Below are 19,026 nucleotides of genomic sequence, written 5' to 3'. Positions count from 1 at the left end.
AGAGGGAGCAGGCCAAAGCCAGCAATGGTGGGCACGAGTCAGGGACCACCCGCTCTCTTGTTTTCTGTAACCTGGCGCAGCATGAAGATAAGGTGGGGACCACACAGTGAAGCAGTAGGCACAGGGGTGCTGGGAGGACTCTTCTGGAGGGACGCTCAGGCACCAGGGCCTGCCACAGGCTGGTGGCTGCCATCTGGGCATCACAGCAAGTAGCTGTAGCTTTGGTTCGTGGAGGACCTGCAGCCGCCTTCCACCCTGGTGCCTCCTGCATCGGAGGCTCTGGAGAAGCTGATTCAGGTGTCCAAGGTGTGGCAGGCCTGTGAGCCTGGGCCAGGTCGGGCCCTGCCCCAGGAAACAGGGCTGAACGGGAGCTCTGCCAGCTGCCCCTGAGCCCTCAGAAAACCATGGAGGCTCCCGGAGAAGGGATGAGTGTTGTCATCTGTAAGGAGCATGTGCGTGCATGTGCTTGTGTGTTATGTGTGAGCACGAGTGTGCACACAGCCACATACCTGCACCAGATAACTGAGGCTGAGCTGGGTCAGGAGCTCCTGAGCAATCTGGTCCTGCCATCCCTGTGGGCGTGGCCTGGGCTGGCGGTCACGCCCCCTCACTTCCACCTGTGCTTTTAGACGTGGATGAGTGCAGCGTGGACCACGGCGGCTGCGATGAGGGCTGCGTCAACACCAAAGGCAGCTACGAGTGTGTCTGCCCGCCAGGGAGGCGGCTTCACTGGAACCAGAAGGACTGCATAGGTGAGTGGGGGCCCGCCCCTCCCTCAAGGTAGCCTTGAGGAAGTGGAAGCAGGGACCTCATACTGTGGGCCTTGGTGCCTGGGGAGGGGGTCGTCTGCCTCTGGGCTTGGCTCATGGGAAGGAAAGCTTGCAGCTGACAGGTTGTGGGAAGACTGGCAAGCCTGGTATTAGCCAAGAGCTGGCACTTGTAGAGCAGAGAAGGGGCACAGAGAGGGAGATGAGTGTACAGCCAGAGCCATGGGCCCTGGGCCTACTGCTTTAGCTAGAGTGAACAGTCATAGCCAGGGAGACCTCCTCTCAACCCTTGCAGCTGAAGAGCTCAGGGATAGTGCCCAGGGCCAGAGTTCAGATCCCATAACCGATCAAAAAAAAAGATAGAGAAAGAAATTTTAAAAAATCATACGGAACCATAAAAGATCCCAAATTTTGAAAGCAATCTTTAGCGGGAAAGGTGGAGCTGGAGGTATAACAATACCCAAACTTCAGACTTGACTACTGACTATAGTAACATAAATAAAGGACCAATGGAACAGAATAGAAAGCCCAGAAATAAACCCACAGACCTATAGCCATCTGATATTCTGTTAGGAAACCAAAAACATAGGCTGGAAGAAAGACAACCTCTTTAATCAATGGTGCGGGCAGAAAACTGAACCTAGACCCGCATCCCCTAGGTCCTTGCAACATCAAACCAGAATGGAGCAGAGACCTCCAACATGAGGCCTGAAACCTCAGAACCACTTTCCAGTCTGGCTTGATCCCAATTCCTGCTGTATTTCAGCACCCAGAACAGAGCCTGGCAGTCACAGACCCTAAGTTGATACTTGTTGAATGAAATTAGAGAGTGGGTGGGCCTATGGAAGAACGGAGGCGGATGCGTCAACTGCTGTCTAAACCCGAAAGGCTGAACTGGGGGCTGTTGGGGCATTCTTACCACGTAAAGCAGACCACACGGTGGGGTGGGAGTCGGTAAGGTGGCTCTGAGGTGCACGGCTCGTGCTGCTCATGAGAACAAGCGCTGGATCTGCCCCAGTGGCTGGCATACACCACCAAGGCTGTGAGGGCACTGTGCGGCGGCAGCCATCCCCTGGGCTGCAGTGTTTTCCTGTTTGCTCGGCTGCATGGCTCTGGCATTGACGCCTTTCTCAGGGATGTCCTCCCTCTGCCCCTCACTCCCTTTGCTAGGGGTCTGGGGCAGCCGCCAAGTCTTGTCCAAATCTTCTGCAGCCTTTCCACCTGTTTTCCCTGTGATCTTACCTATTCCATTTTCATCTGTGACTCATCTGCTACATTTGATATTCTAGATAATGGCATGGGCTGAGACGGGTATGAATGGAGGTAGAAGGTGCTGGAAGGTTTCTTAAACCTGACCAAAGAGCAAATGCAATAACTCCCGAAGTTGACCTTAGGTGTTACTAATGTTTATCCTTCAGCCTAGGGTGTGGGGTAGGAGGTGGGAGTTAGGGGGCTCCTGCTCTGCCTTCCTCCCCTGTGAGTTAGGGTCCTGTATAAAGAAGTCGTAAGGATGTGCAGGACCTGCTGTCCAGAACCACTGTGCTGCCAGCCACTCGGGGGCCTCTGCCCCTGCCTACTCCTCCCGTGACACAGGCTGCGGCAGAAAAGGGGGGCCTTTTCTACCTGTTTTGTGGTACTTGAAGTAAGCCTAGAGCTTTATACCTCAACCAGAATAAGTTGGGTTTTGTTGGTTGGGCTTGGTTTTGGTTTTGGGCAGCTGTAGGCTTTGATTTCAGGGCCTCATACTTATTAGGCAGATGCTCCACCCCTTGAACCACGCATCCAGCTTGTATATCATACCATGGTCTTCAAACTATTACCTACTGTGTACTGTATCTAAGACACCAGGTCAGGGTGTGTGTGTGTGTGTGTGTGTGTGTGTGTGTGTGTGTGTGTGTGTGTGTGTGTGTGTACATACAAGCACGCCAGTCCTAGGACTTGAACTTGGCCTGGGCCCTATCCCTGAGCTTTTTTTTTCTCAAAGCTGGTCTCTACTACTATTTGAGCTACAGCTCCACTTCTGGCTTTTTGCTAGCTAACTGGAGATAAAAGTTTCATAGACAAGGGCCGGGAGCTTGGCCTAGTGGTAGAGTGCTTGCCTAGCATGCATGAAGACCCGGGTTCGATTCCTCGGCACCACATATATAGAAAAAAGCCGGAAGTGGTGCTGAGGCTCAAGTGGTAGAGCTCTAGCCTTGAGAAAGTCCAAGGACAGTGCTCAGGCCCTGAGCCCAAGCCCAGGACTGGCAAAAAAAAAAAATCTCATGGACATTCCTGCCTGGGCTGCATTCTAGCCAAGGACCTTAGATCTCACCGCCTTGAGTAACAGGGATTACAGGCGTGAGCCACTGGTGCCCAGTTTTTTTTTTCCTTTTTTCCTTTTTTTTTTTTTTTTGCCAGTCCTGGGCTTGAGCTCAGGGCCTGAGCACGGTCCTTGGACTTTCTCAAGGCTGAGCTCTACCACTTGAGCCTCAGCACCACTTCCAGCTTTTTTCTATGTATGTGGTACCGAGGAATCGAACCCGGGTCTTCATGCATGCTTGGCAAGCACTTTAACCACTAGGCCAAACTCCTGGCCCTCCTTTTTTCCTTTTTTAAGAAACGTATTTTTCAAAATGGTCTCCTGTTTTAAATTCCACCTGGAATGCATAAGCGTCCCAGTTTTCATCTCCACCAACACTTGCCACTTTTTCACTTTCCCTTCCTGTAGACAGTGACTGAAGCAGAGCATGCCTTTGATTTGTTGCCCTGATGCTGTTTAGAATCTATGCCTTTGTGTATGTGCGCATGTGCTAGTCTTGAGGCTTGACCTTAAGGCCTGAGCTCTGTCCCTCAGCTTCTGTTGTACAGGTTATTGCTCTACCACTTGAGGCACAGCTCCACTTCCAGCTTATTGTGGGTTAACTAGAGATAAGTCTCACAGATTTTCCCGTTCGAACTGGCTTTAAACAGCAATCTTCAGATCTCAGCCTCCTGGATAGCTAGGAATGCAGGTGTGGGCTACCAGCGCTCAGCAATTTTCAGATAGTTTTATTTTATATAGTATGAGTCAAATGAGATCTTACTCTTTTTTTTACACATAGCTAACCAATTATCACTGCATCATTTGTGAAAAGATTATTCTTTGCCTTGGCATTGTCAACATTAGTTGGATATAAATGTGTAGGCTTACATTTGGACTGCTGGCTCTGTCCCATTGGTCTCTTCCAATTATTACAGCTTGACAATAAGTTGTTAAACCAGGAAATGTGCATCCTCCAACTTCATATTTCATATTCAAGATCACTTGGGCTGTGTTGACACCCCTGAATTTCTCTGTGAATTTTAGGATCTGTTTGTTTCTATCTTGAGTTCCATTTGCTACATAGCATCCATCAAGTGAGGGTTTCCAGGCAGAAGCAGTGCAGTGCCAGCCCCTGGCTGAGCTCCACATTCAGAAGAGTCAGGAGACATGTTCAGTGTGAGGACCAGAAGAAAATAACCAGACACACGCTCCGTTAACGAGGAGTAGAAAACATCTGGGTCTGCCTGAAAGGAAAAGCCTCAAGATCTGAAGACTTCTTGGCTCTCTAAGCAAGGCCCGGGGCAGGCAGGGAGAGGCAGCGCTGGCAAGGGGTCTGGGAATGCTCAGCCTGGACTCTCCCTGGGCTCCTGGCCAGGGGCTCTGCTGACGCTGGGGAAGCATGGCCCCAGGGATTCGCCCTGGAATCCTGGCTGATGGAGGTATGTTAGGACTCTGTCGGCTGTAATCTGAATCATGTGTAAAGAGGATTCTGTGGAGACTCTAAAAATAACCATCCTGAGTGTAGTGTTTGGGCAGTTCTAGTCGGGGTAGGTAGGCATACTGCATGTGCAGGATTCTTAGTCCCAGAGAAAGGGGGCAGGAGTCTTCCAGCAGAGGGCCCAGGAGCCCAGAGCCAGGCACAGGGCCCCAGGCCTGGGATCACAGCCCCCCCAGCTTACCTGGCCCAGTCCCTGCAGTCACCTGACATGCCCTCGCCCCTGACCTCTCACATGCTTGAGCACACACGTGTGCTTACACGTGCTCTCACACATGCTAACACATGACTCCTCTCAAACTCAGCTCCCCACAGTGTTCACCCAGCCCCTCACCCACATGCATAAAACCCAGACTTCGGGGCTGGGAGTTTGGCCTAGCGGTAGAATGCTTGCCTTGCATGCACGAAGACCCAGGTTTGATTCCTCGGTACCACATACATAGAAAAAAGCTGGAAGTGGTGCTGAGGCTCAAGTGGTAGAGCTCTAGCCTTGAGAAAGTCCAAGGACAGTGCTCAGGCCCTGAGCTCAAGCCCAGGACTGGCAGAAAAAAAAAAACTTCTTTCCTCTCTTTTTCTCCTTCCCACTTGGATTCCTTCCCCTGTGAACCTCCCCTGTGGTCCTGGAGTGAATGCTGACCTGCTGGACTCTGGTCTGAACTTCCCTTCCTGGCCAGCCAGGGCCCTGGTGGTGATTTTCAGAGGCTGGGCATGATAGCTGGGGACAAAGGGTTTGCATAGTGCAAGGGCAGCGCCTTTTCTCCCTCCAGTCCCACGGGGTGGCTCAGCGTGGCCAGAACATTTGGTGGTGGTGGCAATGAGAGTGTGTGTAATTACACTCTAGACAGGCATTCTAGTGAATTGAGAGTCACTCCCTTGGCACTTTTCACTTTAGTTATTTTTATTTTGCCAGTCCTGGGCTTGAGCTCAGGGCCTGAGCACTGTCCTTGGGCTTTCTCGAGGCTAGAGCTCTACCACTTGAGCCTCAGCACCACTTCCAGCTTTTTTTGTATGTATGTAATAGCAAGGAATCGAACCCGGGTCTTTGAGGATGCTAGGCAAGCACTCTACCACCAGGCCAAATTCGTGGCCCAAACACTTTTGTTATTTTTCGGATAGAATCTTTTCTCTCAGGAGCCAGCCTTGGGCTGCCATCCACCTTCCTTCTCCTAAGTAGCTGGGATTACTGTGGTGTGCCACCATACCCAGCCTTCACCCCCTTCTCATTTCTTATAGTGGGTAGAAGCCAGGCTGCTCTTTAAGAGAGAGGATGGCAGATTCCAGCCGCAAACACAGCCTGAGCAATGGGCTGGGGAAAGGGCAATCAGAGCCCTGGCACCCTGCAGGAAGCCTCATGTGAACAAAGCTGTATGGTGGCCTGTCTCCAGCTGACCATTCCCCTGGGGATGCAGAGGTCCAGCTAGTCCACTCCTCACCTGCCCACAGTGTTCTCTGTGGACACTGGGCTGTGGGTCCTATAGTATTTAGGAGCCAGATGTTTTCATCTGGAGCAGGGGGAGGATGTTTGTGTACTTGTTTCCAGATTATTTGCTTTCCCAGTTTCATGTTGAAGGTAATTCAAGTTGACAATTTCCCATTACAATTTATCTTTTCTACTAAATCCTCAGTTTCAAGTTCTTTCCAGAAAGGATCAGAATCCCTGTATTTTGGCTTTGGGGCTGCTCAGAAATATTGTTTGCTACACTTGAAGTCAACAATGAAATCATATTTACTTTGCTTACACTTGTTTAAATCTTCATCCAGTTTTTTTTTTCTTAAGGAAAAGACTTCTAGCTGCAACTTTTCCTATTTTTAGAGTTTTCTTATGGCTGAAAATTATGCTCCGCTAGGTATTTAAATGCCCCTCCCCCTGTCATCTGCTGCTTTTGATCTTTTCCTCTCTCATCCAAGACCCTGGCAGTGAAGTGAGCTCAGCAATGGATACCCAGGCGCGTGGGACGCTAAGAGCATGGGTGAGCACACCAGTGCAGGCGCTAGACGCTAGGGAATTTGAATTTTCTGAAAGTTCCTGGGGCAGATTCCAATCTATACCTGAGACCAGAAAGCCATGTGCATTGCTTAGAAGGGAGAGCTGGATCCCTGCCTGCTCGTGTAGGAAGCAAAGCTCCGATGCTCTTCAGAGGCAGTTTGGGATGACTGTTTCTGCAAGTGTGGTTTGTCCTGGCTGCTGAGAAGTGATTCCACCAAGCCTGGTGGCCAGGTCACTAGAGTGGCTGTCTGTTGACTGACTGAGAATGTGAGTTGTTCTGTAAGCTGGCTTTCAGAGCCATCACTCAGCGATCAGACATCTGCAGGTGAGTTCTGGCACGTCTTCTCCTAGGAGAATGAGAGCTTTACCTGTCCTCTTTACCATCTTTACCATCTACTGGGGTCAGGGGCTGCTCCACCCCCTCCTCCCACCCCGTGGAAGGCCTCGGTCATCTGTAGCCTTGATTTCCTCAGATGCCCACAGCCTCCTGCTAGGAGGGTTCAGCTCTGCTCTCTGGGTAGAGCAGCTGTCTGGGCCCACGTATTCCTCGTGCACAGATGTGTGTGGACTCTGCCATGGCCGAGCCCCTTCCTACCCCCCCCCGCACCCCCCTCCTTTGGCTTCTCTCAGGCCTGTCTTTGTTCCCTTCAGAGATGGGCAAGTGCCTTTCTCGGGCCCAGGCCTCTGCCCAGGCCCAGCTGGTGTGCACCAAGGCAGGAGGCGTGGAGAGCTGCTTCCTGTCCTGCCCAGCACATACCCTGTTTGTGCCAGGTAACCCCAGACTGTTGGGGCAAAACAGGGCGGGTGGGTGGGGCCCCTTCCCTGGGGCTCAGGCCCTGCTTCATGCTGTCCTCTGGGAGATGGCAGCCCAAGCAGAGGGAGGACTCATGGACAGCATGGGACCCGGGTGGAGGACAGACTCACAGGTGCTCTCCCCTCCCCCCCCCCCCCCCGCCCCACCGACCTCTTTACAGATGCAGAGAACAGCTATGTCCTGAGTTGCGGCGTTCCAGGTCTCCAGGGCAAGACGCAGCCAAAGCGCAATGGCACCATCTCTGGCATGGGGCCTGGCTGCTCAGGTAACCACTGGGCCTGTCTGGGTGTCACACACTAAGACTGCAGCCAGCCTGGCCTAGAGCACTGGAGACAAGGCAGGGCCAGGGCCCTAAAGCCAGCAGGCTAAGGCTGAGCCCCCAGCCCAGGGACAGAGAGCCATAGCAGAGCCACTCTGGCTCAGGGACCCTGCTTCACACTGTGGTCCATTGTACTCAGGCTCTGCTTTCAGCAGAGTATCCCATCTGTGTGGCACTGCTGCCCTTGAGCCATGCCCAGGCAGGGCCCAGGCCCCACCCTTCAAGACAGACCTTCCCGTGAGCACTGGGTCCCTTCCTGTGCACTCTGCATACAGGACGGGCTCTGTGCCAGCGGGCTGGATTGTGAGGGAACCTGCAGTTCTGTGTGTCTGGCCCTCAACGCCCTCTCTGCCTACAGAGACTTCGGCCTGGGTGGCCCTGGCCTTGCATCTGACCCTCTTGTCCATGTGGGCACATTTTTCAGGTCCTGTCTGGGGAGAAAGAAATAGGGCAGGGAGGTTCCTCCATCCTGGAGGGCTGTCCACACCCAGCCCCAGCCCCAGACTCCCTGGAAGTCCCTGCCCCCCCCACCTCACTGCCCACAGGTGAGGCCACCAGCTGGGAGTTTTGGTTTTCCCCAGATGCCCCCAGCGCTCCCATCAAGCAGAAGGCCCGCTTCAAGATCAGAGATGCAAGGTGCCAGCTCCGGCCCCGCAGCCGGGAGCGAGCCAAGGAGACCCAGGGTCAGAGTCAGCCACTGCTGGGTGAGTCCTCAGACTGGCCATCCAGGGCCTGGACTGCTGAGTAAGTGGGCAGACTCCCACTTGCAGGGGCAGAGGGGGACAATGAGGGAGTCTGTAGACCTGGCAGGAGCAGCCTGGGTTTCCAAGAATAGTGGTCTTTCTGTGTCCCATCACTATGGCCTTCTAAGGAGCCAGCCCCACCTGGGTGCTGTAGTCAGTGGCCTGAGTCCTGGAGAAGGCGGCCTGTGCGGTCCTCGCGTCCCCTAGGGGCATGGTCTCTGCAGCAGCCAGAGTTCAAAGGAACCCCTGAGCCAGCCAGGGCTTTCCACGTGCCTGGAGTCCTGAGGGGAGGGTTACAGGGTTACAGGGGAAGGGTTGGCCGGGCACAAGCTTGGTGAGGAGGCCAGGAGGGGCTTTCCAGCTGTGACTCCATGTGCGCCCCTCTCAAAGCTGGCGAGCGTCCCAGCACTCTGCGGGCCTACTAAAAAGTAAGAGGTCCCCAAGGAGTGTCCCCAGCAGGCCCCCTCAGTGGTCAGGTGCACGACCCTCCACAGGCAGAGGTGTGAGGCTCAGAGGGCAGGGCCTGGGGCCTGACAGCCCTGGGGAAATCAGCCTCGGTGTCCTCCAGCCCGGCCCTGGCTCTCTTGGCCTCCATGTCCCCACTTGCTCCATAGACAGCTGGTCTGGGGGATTCTTTACACTGGGAGCTGTGCTCAGGGCTTTTCTCAGCACCATAACACAATACCTGACATACACAGCCCAAGGGGAGGGAGGAGGACTGTGGCTCCGTTTCACATGTCCTCTGGGCCAGTGCAGAGGAAGACTGTCCTGGTGATGTGGAGGGGAGGCTGGTCACCTCATGGCAGGCAGGAAGCAGAGGAAGGATGGGACTGGGAGCCAGGTGTATACGCGTCAGAGGCGCTCTCCTTCCTTCATGCTGGCGCCTCCTCTCCCCGCAGCCTCCTTCCGTCATCTAGGCCCCTCCTCCTCCTCCTGACCTTTCCAGGACCTCCCAAAACACCACAAGCCTGGGACTGAGCATTTGCCCCAGGCGCCGGTGGCGGGCAGCCTCTGGGCGGGGTGGGCAGCCCCACTCCCTGCCCCGGCCACCTTTGCACTGTGTTCCCTTCCTCATCCAGACAACTGCCAGGTGACTTTGGTGACGCTCAAGTGTGACTCCTCCAGGAAGAGGCGACGAGGCCGCCAGTCCCCCTCCAAGGAGGTGTCCCACATCACGGCCGAGTTTGAGGTGGAGGTGAAGACGGACCAGACCTCGGGTAGGTGACGGCTTCACCAGTGGGCCACGGGGGCTCTCATGCAGGCCACGGCCACCAGAGGCAGAAGCCAGCCAGGAAGGCCAGCCAGGAAGGCAGCCAAAGGGCATGGGAAGGAGAAGAGCCATGCGACACAGCCAGGGCCCGTGCCCTCCGTGCCTTTCTGAGGGCTACAGAGAAAGTGTACACAGCCCCAGAGTGGCCGGCTGTGGGCTTTTCTGGCTTCCAGAAGGTACTTGTGAGGCTGGCTTGTATTTATGCCAGTGTCTCCTCTTAGCTATCAGTGACCCGAGCACTGGGACAGAGTCTGCCAGCTGTCTGTCGTTATATCCGTTTGTCTGGGCCTGGCTGCACTCTCAGCTATGGGATACAGACATGCACACAGACCCCACCACCACTACCAGAGAGACTGCGGGAGGGGAAAGGGCCAGCAGAGGCCCTGTCCTTCCCCCACCCCCAGCGAGGAGAGGGGTGAGAGCTGCTCTCCACTCCCGCAGACACCTGCGAGGCAGACTGTGTGCGGAAGCAGGCAGAGCAGAGCCTACAGGCCGCCGTCAAAACCCTGCGCAAGGCCATCAGCCGGCAGCAGTTCTACATCCGGATCTCGGGCACTGAGTACGAGGTGGCCCAGCGGCCAGCCAAGGCCCCGGAGGGACCAGCGACATGTGGGCCAGGCCAGGTGCTTCGGGACGGCAAGTGTGGTGAGTCCGTGCAGCCAGGCAAGATAGATGCAGTGTGCCCGGGAGACGGGCAGCCGAGGAGAGGAGCTGCAGTGCCTGCCCTCAGGACTGGCTCTAAATAGTCCACGAGGTCAGAGTGCATCGCTCGATGTGAGCAACGAGAAAGAGGAGAGCAGAGGCCCGGGCAGGGCTGGGGGCTCTGGGGAGCACACGGAGAAGCCAGGGGGGCGTGAGACCAGGGTGAGATCTCATAGACTGCCCTTGTCTGTGTGAATGGGGCTGGGGCAGCCCCAGCACGAGGGCCCTGCCACCTACTAGGGGCGAGCCTGGTGATGCTTGCAGCCCGTATCACTCTGTGCCCTCCACGTTGCCTCCCCAGTGGCCTGTGGGCCCGGCACCTCCTTCAGCGGGGAACCAAGCCAGTGCGTGCCGTGCCCATCAGGGACCTACCAGGACATGGAAGGTCAGCTCGGCTGCACACCGTGCCCCAGCAGCCATGGGCTTGGTCTGGCCGGTGCCCGCAACGTATCTGAATGTGGAGGTAAGGGAGAGGGACAGGCGGGGATGGGCACAGACAGGAGCCCTCCAAGCAAAGGCAGAGGCTGCATGCAGTCACACAACATGGCCTTGTCTTAGGCTCTGCCTCTCCCAAAGCCACCCAGGGCTCCACCACAGGGCACTGCGGCCTCTGCCTGCCCTTTGTCCTGCACGTGCTGGTCATGGTGATCCACAGCTTGGAAAGGCCGTTCCTTTACAGACCAGGGTGTGGCCACACGGAGGGCTTTGTGGGGGACCAGACCAGCTCTGCTGGGGGTGGGAGTGGCTTGCCTCCGGAGGGCCTATTGGAGGGGAGCTCTGCTCTAGCCCAGCCCCTCACCTCTTCCCTAGTGCGCCCTCCCCATTCCCCTTGGACAATCTGGCTTGCAAAGAACTCTGCCATTTACTGTCCCCAGGGCCATCTGCAGCATGGGTCAGTGTGCCATCAGCCGGGAATCCCTGAGCCCTGTCTCTGAGGGCATTAGCTGCTCCCTGCCCACGGCCCCTCCTGCAGTGAGGTCTCCCGGAGGATGGGGGCTGCAGGGGTGCACTGTGGGCATGGGAGGGAGAAGCTGAGCCTCCTGGAGTCTGAGGGGCCCCAAATCCACTCCTCACCTTCTGCTGGAATGCTAGAACTCCTTGTGCTGAGCTGGGTTTCCTGCAGGCCCCTCTCTACGTCCTGCCAGAGCCCTTGGGTTCTGAAAGACCCATTCTGGGTCTTTTCCTTCACCCTGCAACAGAAAGCAGCAGCAGGTCCAGGAGCGTGGCCCTAAGTGGTGGAATGCTTGTCTAGCATGCATGAAGCCCTGAATTGGCTTCCCCAGTACCATATACACAGAAAAGGCCATCAGAAGTGGTGCTGTGGCTCAAGTGGTAGAGAACCAGCCTTAAAAAAGCCCAAGGACAGTGCCCACGCCCTGAGTTCAAGTCCCAGGATTGGTGGAAGATAGAAAGAAAGGAAGATGGCACCAGCCTGTTGGCCGGATGCCCCATATTGCAGCGTTGCAGCTCAGCAGCAGGGCCTCACCACAGCTGACTCTTCCAGGCAGAGCAAGGGCTGGGAGCAGGGCCAGGTGCCCTCCCCTGCCTGAGCTGTGACCCCTCACTTCCAGGCCAGTGCTCCCCAGGCTTCTTCTCAGCCAATGGCTTCAAGCCCTGCCAGGCCTGCCCTGTGGGCACGTACCAGCCCGAGCCAGGGCGCACCCGCTGCTTCTCCTGTGGAGGGGGGCTGCTCACCAAACACGCTGGCAGCACCTCCTTCCAGGACTGCGAGGCCAAAGGTGAGGAGGTCCCCCCCCATCCACCTAAGGGCCCTCTTCCCCGACACCTGCCGTCCGCGCCTCAAGACCAGCGAAAGCTGCCAGCTCCTCCAGACACTGGCCAGGGGGAGGGAGTCAGGGTCTGGGTGTGGGAAAGGAGAGAGGAGAATGCCAGTACGTACTCCAGCTCCACGCTGGCCCCCACCCATCCATCTTGAAGGGAGCACCTGGCCTCGCCCTCTCCACTTCCTTCCCCACCAGACACACTGTCACCGCACCGCTGCCCTCAGATGGTCTGGTCCCTGCATGGGCCCGGGTTGCTCAGGTCAGCCCTCTCCAGGCTGAGCCCTGCCAGGAGCTCCCCGTCCTCCTGCGTGATCCCTCTGTCCTCCCACCTGGGTGGGGAAAGCTGTGAACTGCCCTTGCCCATCGGTGTCCCCTGCCCCGCAGTGCACTGTTCCCCCGGCCACCACTACAACACCACCACCCACCGGTGTATCCGCTGCCCCGTGGGCACCTACCAGCCCGAGTTTGGCCAGAACCACTGCATCACCTGTCCAGGCAACACGAGCACCGACTTCGACGGCTCTACCAATGTCACACACTGCAAGAGTAGGTGTCCTCTCAGTCCGGTGAGAAGCCGGGAGTGGGGGTGGGGGGTGTCAGGCTTGGGGACAACATTAAACCTGACCAAGCATGCTGAGAGGGGCCCCTGGGCCTCGCTGGTCGCGTCTGTCAATGGATCCTCTGTCATCTTGAGCCGAGGGGCAAGGAAGGACAGCCCTGTGCACTGAGTGGTGTGATTACACCTGGCCCCTGACCCGCACCCCTGTGCACTGCGAGCAGGGTGACTGCACACAGTCCCTCGGTCCCCTGATCCCAGCCACAGCCCAGGCCAGGCCCTGCTCTAGTTTCTGGGTCCCAGGGAGAGAAGCCAGGCCCTGTGTCACAGAGGCTAGCTAGCTATGGGACAGCCACCAGGTGCTGGCCCTGAAGCTCCACAAGGCACAAGCCACCAAGGCTACCATGTGGGTGCCACACCGAGACCCTGAAGCAACAGGAAGTGGAAGCTAGACACAGATGGTGCAGATGGCCTACAGGGGTAGGGAGGGCCGGGCCCTCGGGGGGGGGGGGGGCCTGACAAGGTGGACATAGAGAAACAGGAGGGTGGCAGGGGCTGTGCCAGGAGAGCAGCCCAGTAGAAGCCACTCAAGGTGGGAGAACCAGCAGGTGTAGACCTAGGAGCTTAGCAGGGCAGGGCAGGTTTGGGCTGGCTGCCCCCGGCGCACTGGTAGAAGCTGGGCAGAGGAGGGGATGGGAGCACCTGCCAGTCCCTTCTGTGCCCTTGTGGGCCAGCCAGCCAGGACACCCCTCCCACCGAGTCTGACCAGGCCCCTGGACCACGGTGCCCACAGACCAGCACTGCGGCGGCGAACTTGGAGACTACATGGGTTACATCGAGTCCCCCAACTACCCCGGCGACTACCCGGCCAACGCCGAGTGTGTGTGGCACATCGCACCGCCCCCCAAGCGCAGGATCCTCATCGTGGTCCCCGAGATCTTCCTGCCCATCGAGGACGAGTGCGGCGATGTCTTGGTCATGAGGAAGAGTGGTACGTACCGGCCTCCATCCTGGCACAGCTCCACAGACAATGGGGGGCAGGGACAGGGGCTCCGAGGTCCCAGGAGGCAGAAAGATCCTGGGAATCAGATCTCACCAGGTCTCAGTCCTGGCACAAGCCAGCTGCCTCCCACCGCGGCACTGTGCATGCCATTCGGCTGTGACCTCCTACTGGAGGCGGTCCCCCGTCTCTCCCCGCCTCAAGCCCCAGACTCTTAGCTTGTGAGCCCCATTGGGTGGATGGTGAGGAGAGGGCCAGCCTTCAGAGAGGGCTGCAGACAAGCCTGTGCCCAAATGGCCAGCCAGCCCCATTGCTGAGTGCCCACAGGAAGCCCAGGGTTGAGCTGGGATGTCCCTGGGCACAGGCAGTAAGCGCGCAAGCCCCAAGTCCAAAGATTAGAGGGTGGCCAGGAGTCCACACAGAACAAAAAAGATACCTTGAAGGCAGGCGCCCGTGGCTACTCAGGAGACTAAGAGCTGAGGATCACAGTTTGATACTCTTTTTTTTTTCCAGTCCTGGGCTTGAGCTCAGGGCCTGAGCACTGTCCTTGGACTTTCTCAAGGCTAGCATTCTGCCACTTGAGCCACAGCACCACTTCTGGCTTCTTCTGTGTATGTGGCACCGAGGAATTGAATCTCGGTCTTCGTGCATGCTAGGCAAGCACTCCACCACTAGGCCAAACTCCTCGCCAAGGATCACAGTTTGAAACCAGCTCTGGCAGGAAAGTCTGTAAGACTCTTATCTCAAAAACAAACAAAAACAAAGCAACATCAAAAAGCTGGAAATAGAGCTGTGGCTCACATAGCAGTGTGCTAGCCTTGCAGGGGGAAGAAAAAAGCACAGGTCCTGAGTTTAAGCCCTAGGAGCAGCATAGTAGTAGTAGTAGTAATAATAATAATAATAAATAATAATAATAATGATAATAGATAAAAGCACTCCTGGTCTGAGCCTTGTCTGTTGGTGAATACAGACAGAAGGAGGGAAGGGAAGCCCAGCGCTTCCTCTGCGTCATGTGTGCTGTGTGCTGAGTTGGGCTACACATTATTACTCAGAGCATCTGATCCTCCCAGGGCCTGTGGAAGGCAGGTCCTCGGGGTCACCTGGCCTCCATTCATGGAGCCAGGAGACCAACGGGAGGGCTTTCCTCGAGGAAGGGACCTGGGAATGGCCCACAAGGACAGGTAGTCAGAGCTGGGGCTCAGGGCAGAGAACAGAGGAAGCCACAGACCAGAGAGCTGCAGGTTTGGAGCCAGGCCGCTGGTGAGGATGGGAGGTGGACAGGCAGAGGCAGGAGGGGCCGGTGAGGAGCCATGGGCCTGGGGCAGCTGTGGCGTGTCCTCGCAGCCTCACCGGCGTCTGTCACCACCTATGAGACCTGCCAGACCTACGAGAGGCCCATCGCATTCACCTCTCGCTCCCGCAAGCTCTGGATCCAGTTCAAGTCCAACGAAGGCAACAGCGGCAAAGGGTTCCAAGTTCCCTACGTCACCTACGACGGTAAGGCGCACGGGTCACTGCCCGCCGTGCACCCAGTCAGGGCTGCCCTTCTGGAGCACAGGTGCAGGGGAACCCGAGGGGCGGGAGGCAGGCCACAGGGCATGGGGCTGTGGTGAGGGGGGCGGGCATGCCGACTGATCATAGACGGCTTTGGCAGAGGCTCTGGTGGGAGCTCCTGCCCAGGCAGCTAAGCCACCAGGAGGGGAGAGTGGGCAGAAGGAACCCCAGGTGCAGAGGCCCAGGTGGGGGGAGAGCTCACACAGCCATGTCAGGTTGCTGGGGAGGACAGAGGCTGGAGCAGGGAGGTCTCCATCCCTGGCCTTCCTCTCCCTGCCTGCCTGCAGAGGACTACCAGCAACTCATAGAGGACATTGTTCGTGATGGGCGTCTCTACGCCTCAGAGAATCACCAGGAAATCTTGAAGGTGAGTGTGTGGAAAGTGTCTTCTGTGACTGAGAGTGTGGCTTGGGCCACCCTGGCTCTTGCCCTGAGCCCTGGAGGAGGGACTGGGACCAGGCATTGTCCCCTGAGAGCAGGGGGCCTTCGGTAGACCGGCAGCTGGGGGCCTTGGCCAGCATCTGGCTGAGGCAATTTGACGGGGTGACATCTTAAAATCCCTAGAGTCCAGCCACTGCTGTTGTCACTCGCAGCCATAGCTGTGAGGACCCCAGCTCTCACCAAGCGAGGCCCGTCCTGGGATCAGCTTGGAACAGACAAACCCAGCTCGACCTTTGGGCAGCTGCCCCCAACCTAGGGTACAAGAGCCAGCCTGGGGCTGAAAGAGCCACAGTGTCTGAAAGACAGCCCTCCACTCCACCCTGCAGCTCACAGGCGTGGCAGACAGGTTGAAGTTGTATGCCTTCCCCACTTCCTGGCCCTCCTCAGGTTCCTCCTACCTCCTCAGCTCTACATGCCGTCCCAAGAACACAGGCCAGCAGGTCCCACCCTGCCCTGCCCCTGCTCACTGCATGCTCACTCAAGGACCCCTTGATTACCTTCTCCTCACCTCTGTCCCCAAGGGATGGCCCCCCATCCCTCCAGCCTCCCTGGGACCCAGCCTAACCCTGATCCATGGCCTTGAAGCTACAGACTGCAAAGCCTATGTTCTTTGCTGTTCTCTGGTTTTCAAAGAGTTGTGGTGTTGTATTTTGAACCAAACATATATATATATATATATATAAAATATTATTGGAACTCCAAGAGTTAGGGCTAAAAAACTACTTCCCACCAGCCCCATGGCTGAGCTATAACTCAGTGGAAGAGCGCTTCCCTAGCGGATGTCTGGGTTTAATCCCCAGCACTACACAAAAGACCAATCATACCGCTAAATCCAGAGGACTATTTGTGGCCAAGAGGAAATCGGGGCTCTGAAAGCCTCCACCCACCCAACCTCTTCCACACAGACTCCTCCCACCCACTTGTCCCCTGGGCATTTGCAGGAAGGGGTGACAGGGCCCAGGCCTCACCCTTCCTGGGGCCTCACCGTGCCTTACAGGACAAGAAGCTGCTCAAGGCCCTCTTTGACGTGCTGGCTCACCCCCAGAACTACTTCAAGTACACGGCCCAGGAGTCTAAGGAGATGTTTCCCCGCTCCTTCATCAAACTGCTGCGCTCCAAAGTATCCCGGTTCCTGCGGCCCTACAAATAGCCTCTGAGCTGCCCCGTGAGGGACGGCGGAACCCGGGGGGAGCGGAGACCTGCGTCTACCACAGCACCCGCAGGCCGTGCCGGGACCACTCACTGCCAGCGCGTGGAAGGCCCCCCGGGTCACCACCTCAGTGGGAGACATTGCTTCCCACAGCCTTTGCCCTTCCGTCCTTCTCTGTGTCCAGTGGGCCCAAGAGTGCCCCTTCCTGAGCAGCTGTAGCAGGCCAGGCCAGACCACGGTGCCCACCGTGTGGGCAGCAGGCTCCGTCGTCTGCACCCTGGCCTGAGGTTTCAAGAGAGGGAGCCCGGCCAACCTGATGCTGTTCCCTGGAGGCGTGGCCATTGTCACCCACACAGGAAGCCGGGCCGGAAGCTGGGATGGGGGGAGGCAGAGTCTGAGGGCGCAGGACACAGCTGGGCCCTAGGGCTTTCAGGACAGGAAACTGTGGGCTTGTGCTTTCCCTTGATAGAACATTAATTTCTATATATATATATAAATATATAATATATATACTTATATTTGTGGGTGGTACTTTAGGAAATTGCTCTTCAGCAGCTGTAAATATTAATCACTGCTGTGCCCCCTAAATGTCTGTGTGGAGGAAGCAGGTAGCCTGGGACCAGGGCACACAGGACACCCCGTGTGCAGAGTGGATCCCGTCCCCTGGGATGTTGTGCTGGAGCCTGGTCTGTCCAGGTCACCTCAGAACCATCACTAACCCAGAACAGGACTCAGCCCAGCATCCTCTCTGCCCCATCCTGCGCCGGCAGCTGCACAGCCGCGCACCTGGAAAGGGCCCAGGACCCCATGCTGTGGGGATGCCCGCGGGTCTACACCGTGTCACAGACCACCAGGACGTAAGGCCTTCCTCATAGGAGCACAGGGTGTACAGCCACAAAGCAGTCACCTGCTCTCCATCAGGGAGAGCTGGCTGCCCAAAGCAGAGATGGCGGCATTGCCCAGAGGCCTGGCTCCCCTCCATGCTTCTGATCTCTCTTTAAAGAAGACAAGTGGGGGGAAGCCAAGCCACATAGCCTCTCGCCTGACCGGGGAGGCAGCTGAGAACCGGGTACAGGGCTTGCAAGGCCAAGATGCACCCAGGAAATGCTCTGTACCTGTCAGGTTGACAGACAGTCAGAATTCCAAGGAACGCTGGAGAATGGGAAATGACTTCACGCTCCCTGATCCCAACAGCTGACAGGAAGAGGGCAGCGAGAAAATCACGTGGCCCGTGAGGACTGAAGACGTTCAGGGCCGGTGACCACACGACACACCCATAGGCCACCAAGGGCTGGAACCCAGGAACTACACCCTGCCGTCCCTCGTGTGAAAGCCCTGCACCCCCCACCTTCGCCTGCTCAAGTCCAGCTGGAGATTGTGGGAGGCGGCAGGCGGAGCCTCTGAACAGTAAGCCAGTCCTTGTTTCCAGAAAGAGACCCCCTTTCCTCTGTCTTCCACAGGAAGGGGAGCCCAGCGTCCCCTGGAAGAAGCTCCAGCAGCAAAGTCTGGGGGGACCAAGAAGGCCCGCCTTCATCCGAGTTCCCCTGCAGGGAAGAATGACAAGGGACTCCTGGGACATGGACACAGAATTGTGGGGGCCGGAAAGTTCCACGTGGTGCCTCAGTCCTTCTCCGAGCTGCTCTCCAGCGGGAGGGTGGCTGCCCTCACATGCCTGGCCTGGCCTGGCGCCCTGCTCCATCGCCACTCCCCTGCCAATCTCTTCCAGACAGGCCCCCACAGCTTAAGGGTTTGTTTGTTGTTGTTGTTGTTGTTTTAAACCTTTCAAAAACCAAAGAGGACAAGAAAGAGCTCCCAGCTCTGCCTGCCATGACTCCCTGGTGTTCACCCAGGGCACAGGACGGGCTGGATGAGCAGGGCCAGCGCAGCCCCTCGCCCCGCTCAGTATCAAGCCCCGAGGGAGCCGTCATCCCTTGAAGTAGCCTTGGGAAGCCTGTGACCCAGGTTCGCCAGTGCCCCGCCTCCTCCCCAGGATAGGGGGATGAGAAGCCTGCACCCCAGCCCCACCATGGGAGGGGCTCCAGGTCCCAGCCATTCTTGGGGCTGATGTTGCCTGGAGCCCCACTGGTGATAAATGACGTGTCATCCAGAATGTGGGTGGGGCCAAGGCACCCATCCACTGCTCCACAGGGGAGAGCAAGG

General features: G+C 57.1%; 1 protein-coding gene across 1 annotated transcript in view; it reads left to right on the top strand.

Annotated features, from left to right (window-relative positions):
- The window catches only part of Scube1 (signal peptide, CUB domain and EGF like domain containing 1), an 88,546-nt gene extending 70,049 nt beyond the window's left edge, over positions 1-18,497 (top strand). Inside the window, exons 11-23 of the mRNA XM_090354132.1 lie at positions 630-752; positions 7,185-7,304; positions 7,508-7,612; positions 8,248-8,370; positions 9,489-9,626; positions 10,121-10,324; positions 10,683-10,844; positions 11,953-12,120; positions 12,550-12,711; positions 13,515-13,712; positions 15,066-15,218; positions 15,563-15,642; positions 16,714-18,497. Of these exons, the coding sequence (XP_090210258.1) occupies positions 630-752; positions 7,185-7,304; positions 7,508-7,612; positions 8,248-8,370; positions 9,489-9,626; positions 10,121-10,324; positions 10,683-10,844; positions 11,953-12,120; positions 12,550-12,711; positions 13,515-13,712; positions 15,066-15,218; positions 15,563-15,642; positions 16,714-16,866 (1,889 nt within the window). The 3' untranslated portion in view covers positions 16,867-18,497. The remainder of the gene's footprint in view (positions 1-629; positions 753-7,184; positions 7,305-7,507; positions 7,613-8,247; positions 8,371-9,488; positions 9,627-10,120; positions 10,325-10,682; positions 10,845-11,952; positions 12,121-12,549; positions 12,712-13,514; positions 13,713-15,065; positions 15,219-15,562; positions 15,643-16,713) is intronic.
- Positions 18,498-19,026: the final 529 nt, after the last annotated feature.

The sequence above is a fragment of the Megascapheus bottae genome, chromosome 2 (genome assembly GCF_031878675.1).
Source record: "Megascapheus bottae isolate mThoBot1 chromosome 2, mThoBot2.hap1, whole genome shotgun sequence".
NCBI classification, from domain to species: domain Eukaryota; kingdom Metazoa; phylum Chordata; class Mammalia; order Rodentia; family Geomyidae; genus Megascapheus; species Megascapheus bottae.
The sequence above is the reverse complement of the archived record's forward strand: the minus strand, read 5'-3'. Positions and strand labels throughout refer to the sequence as shown.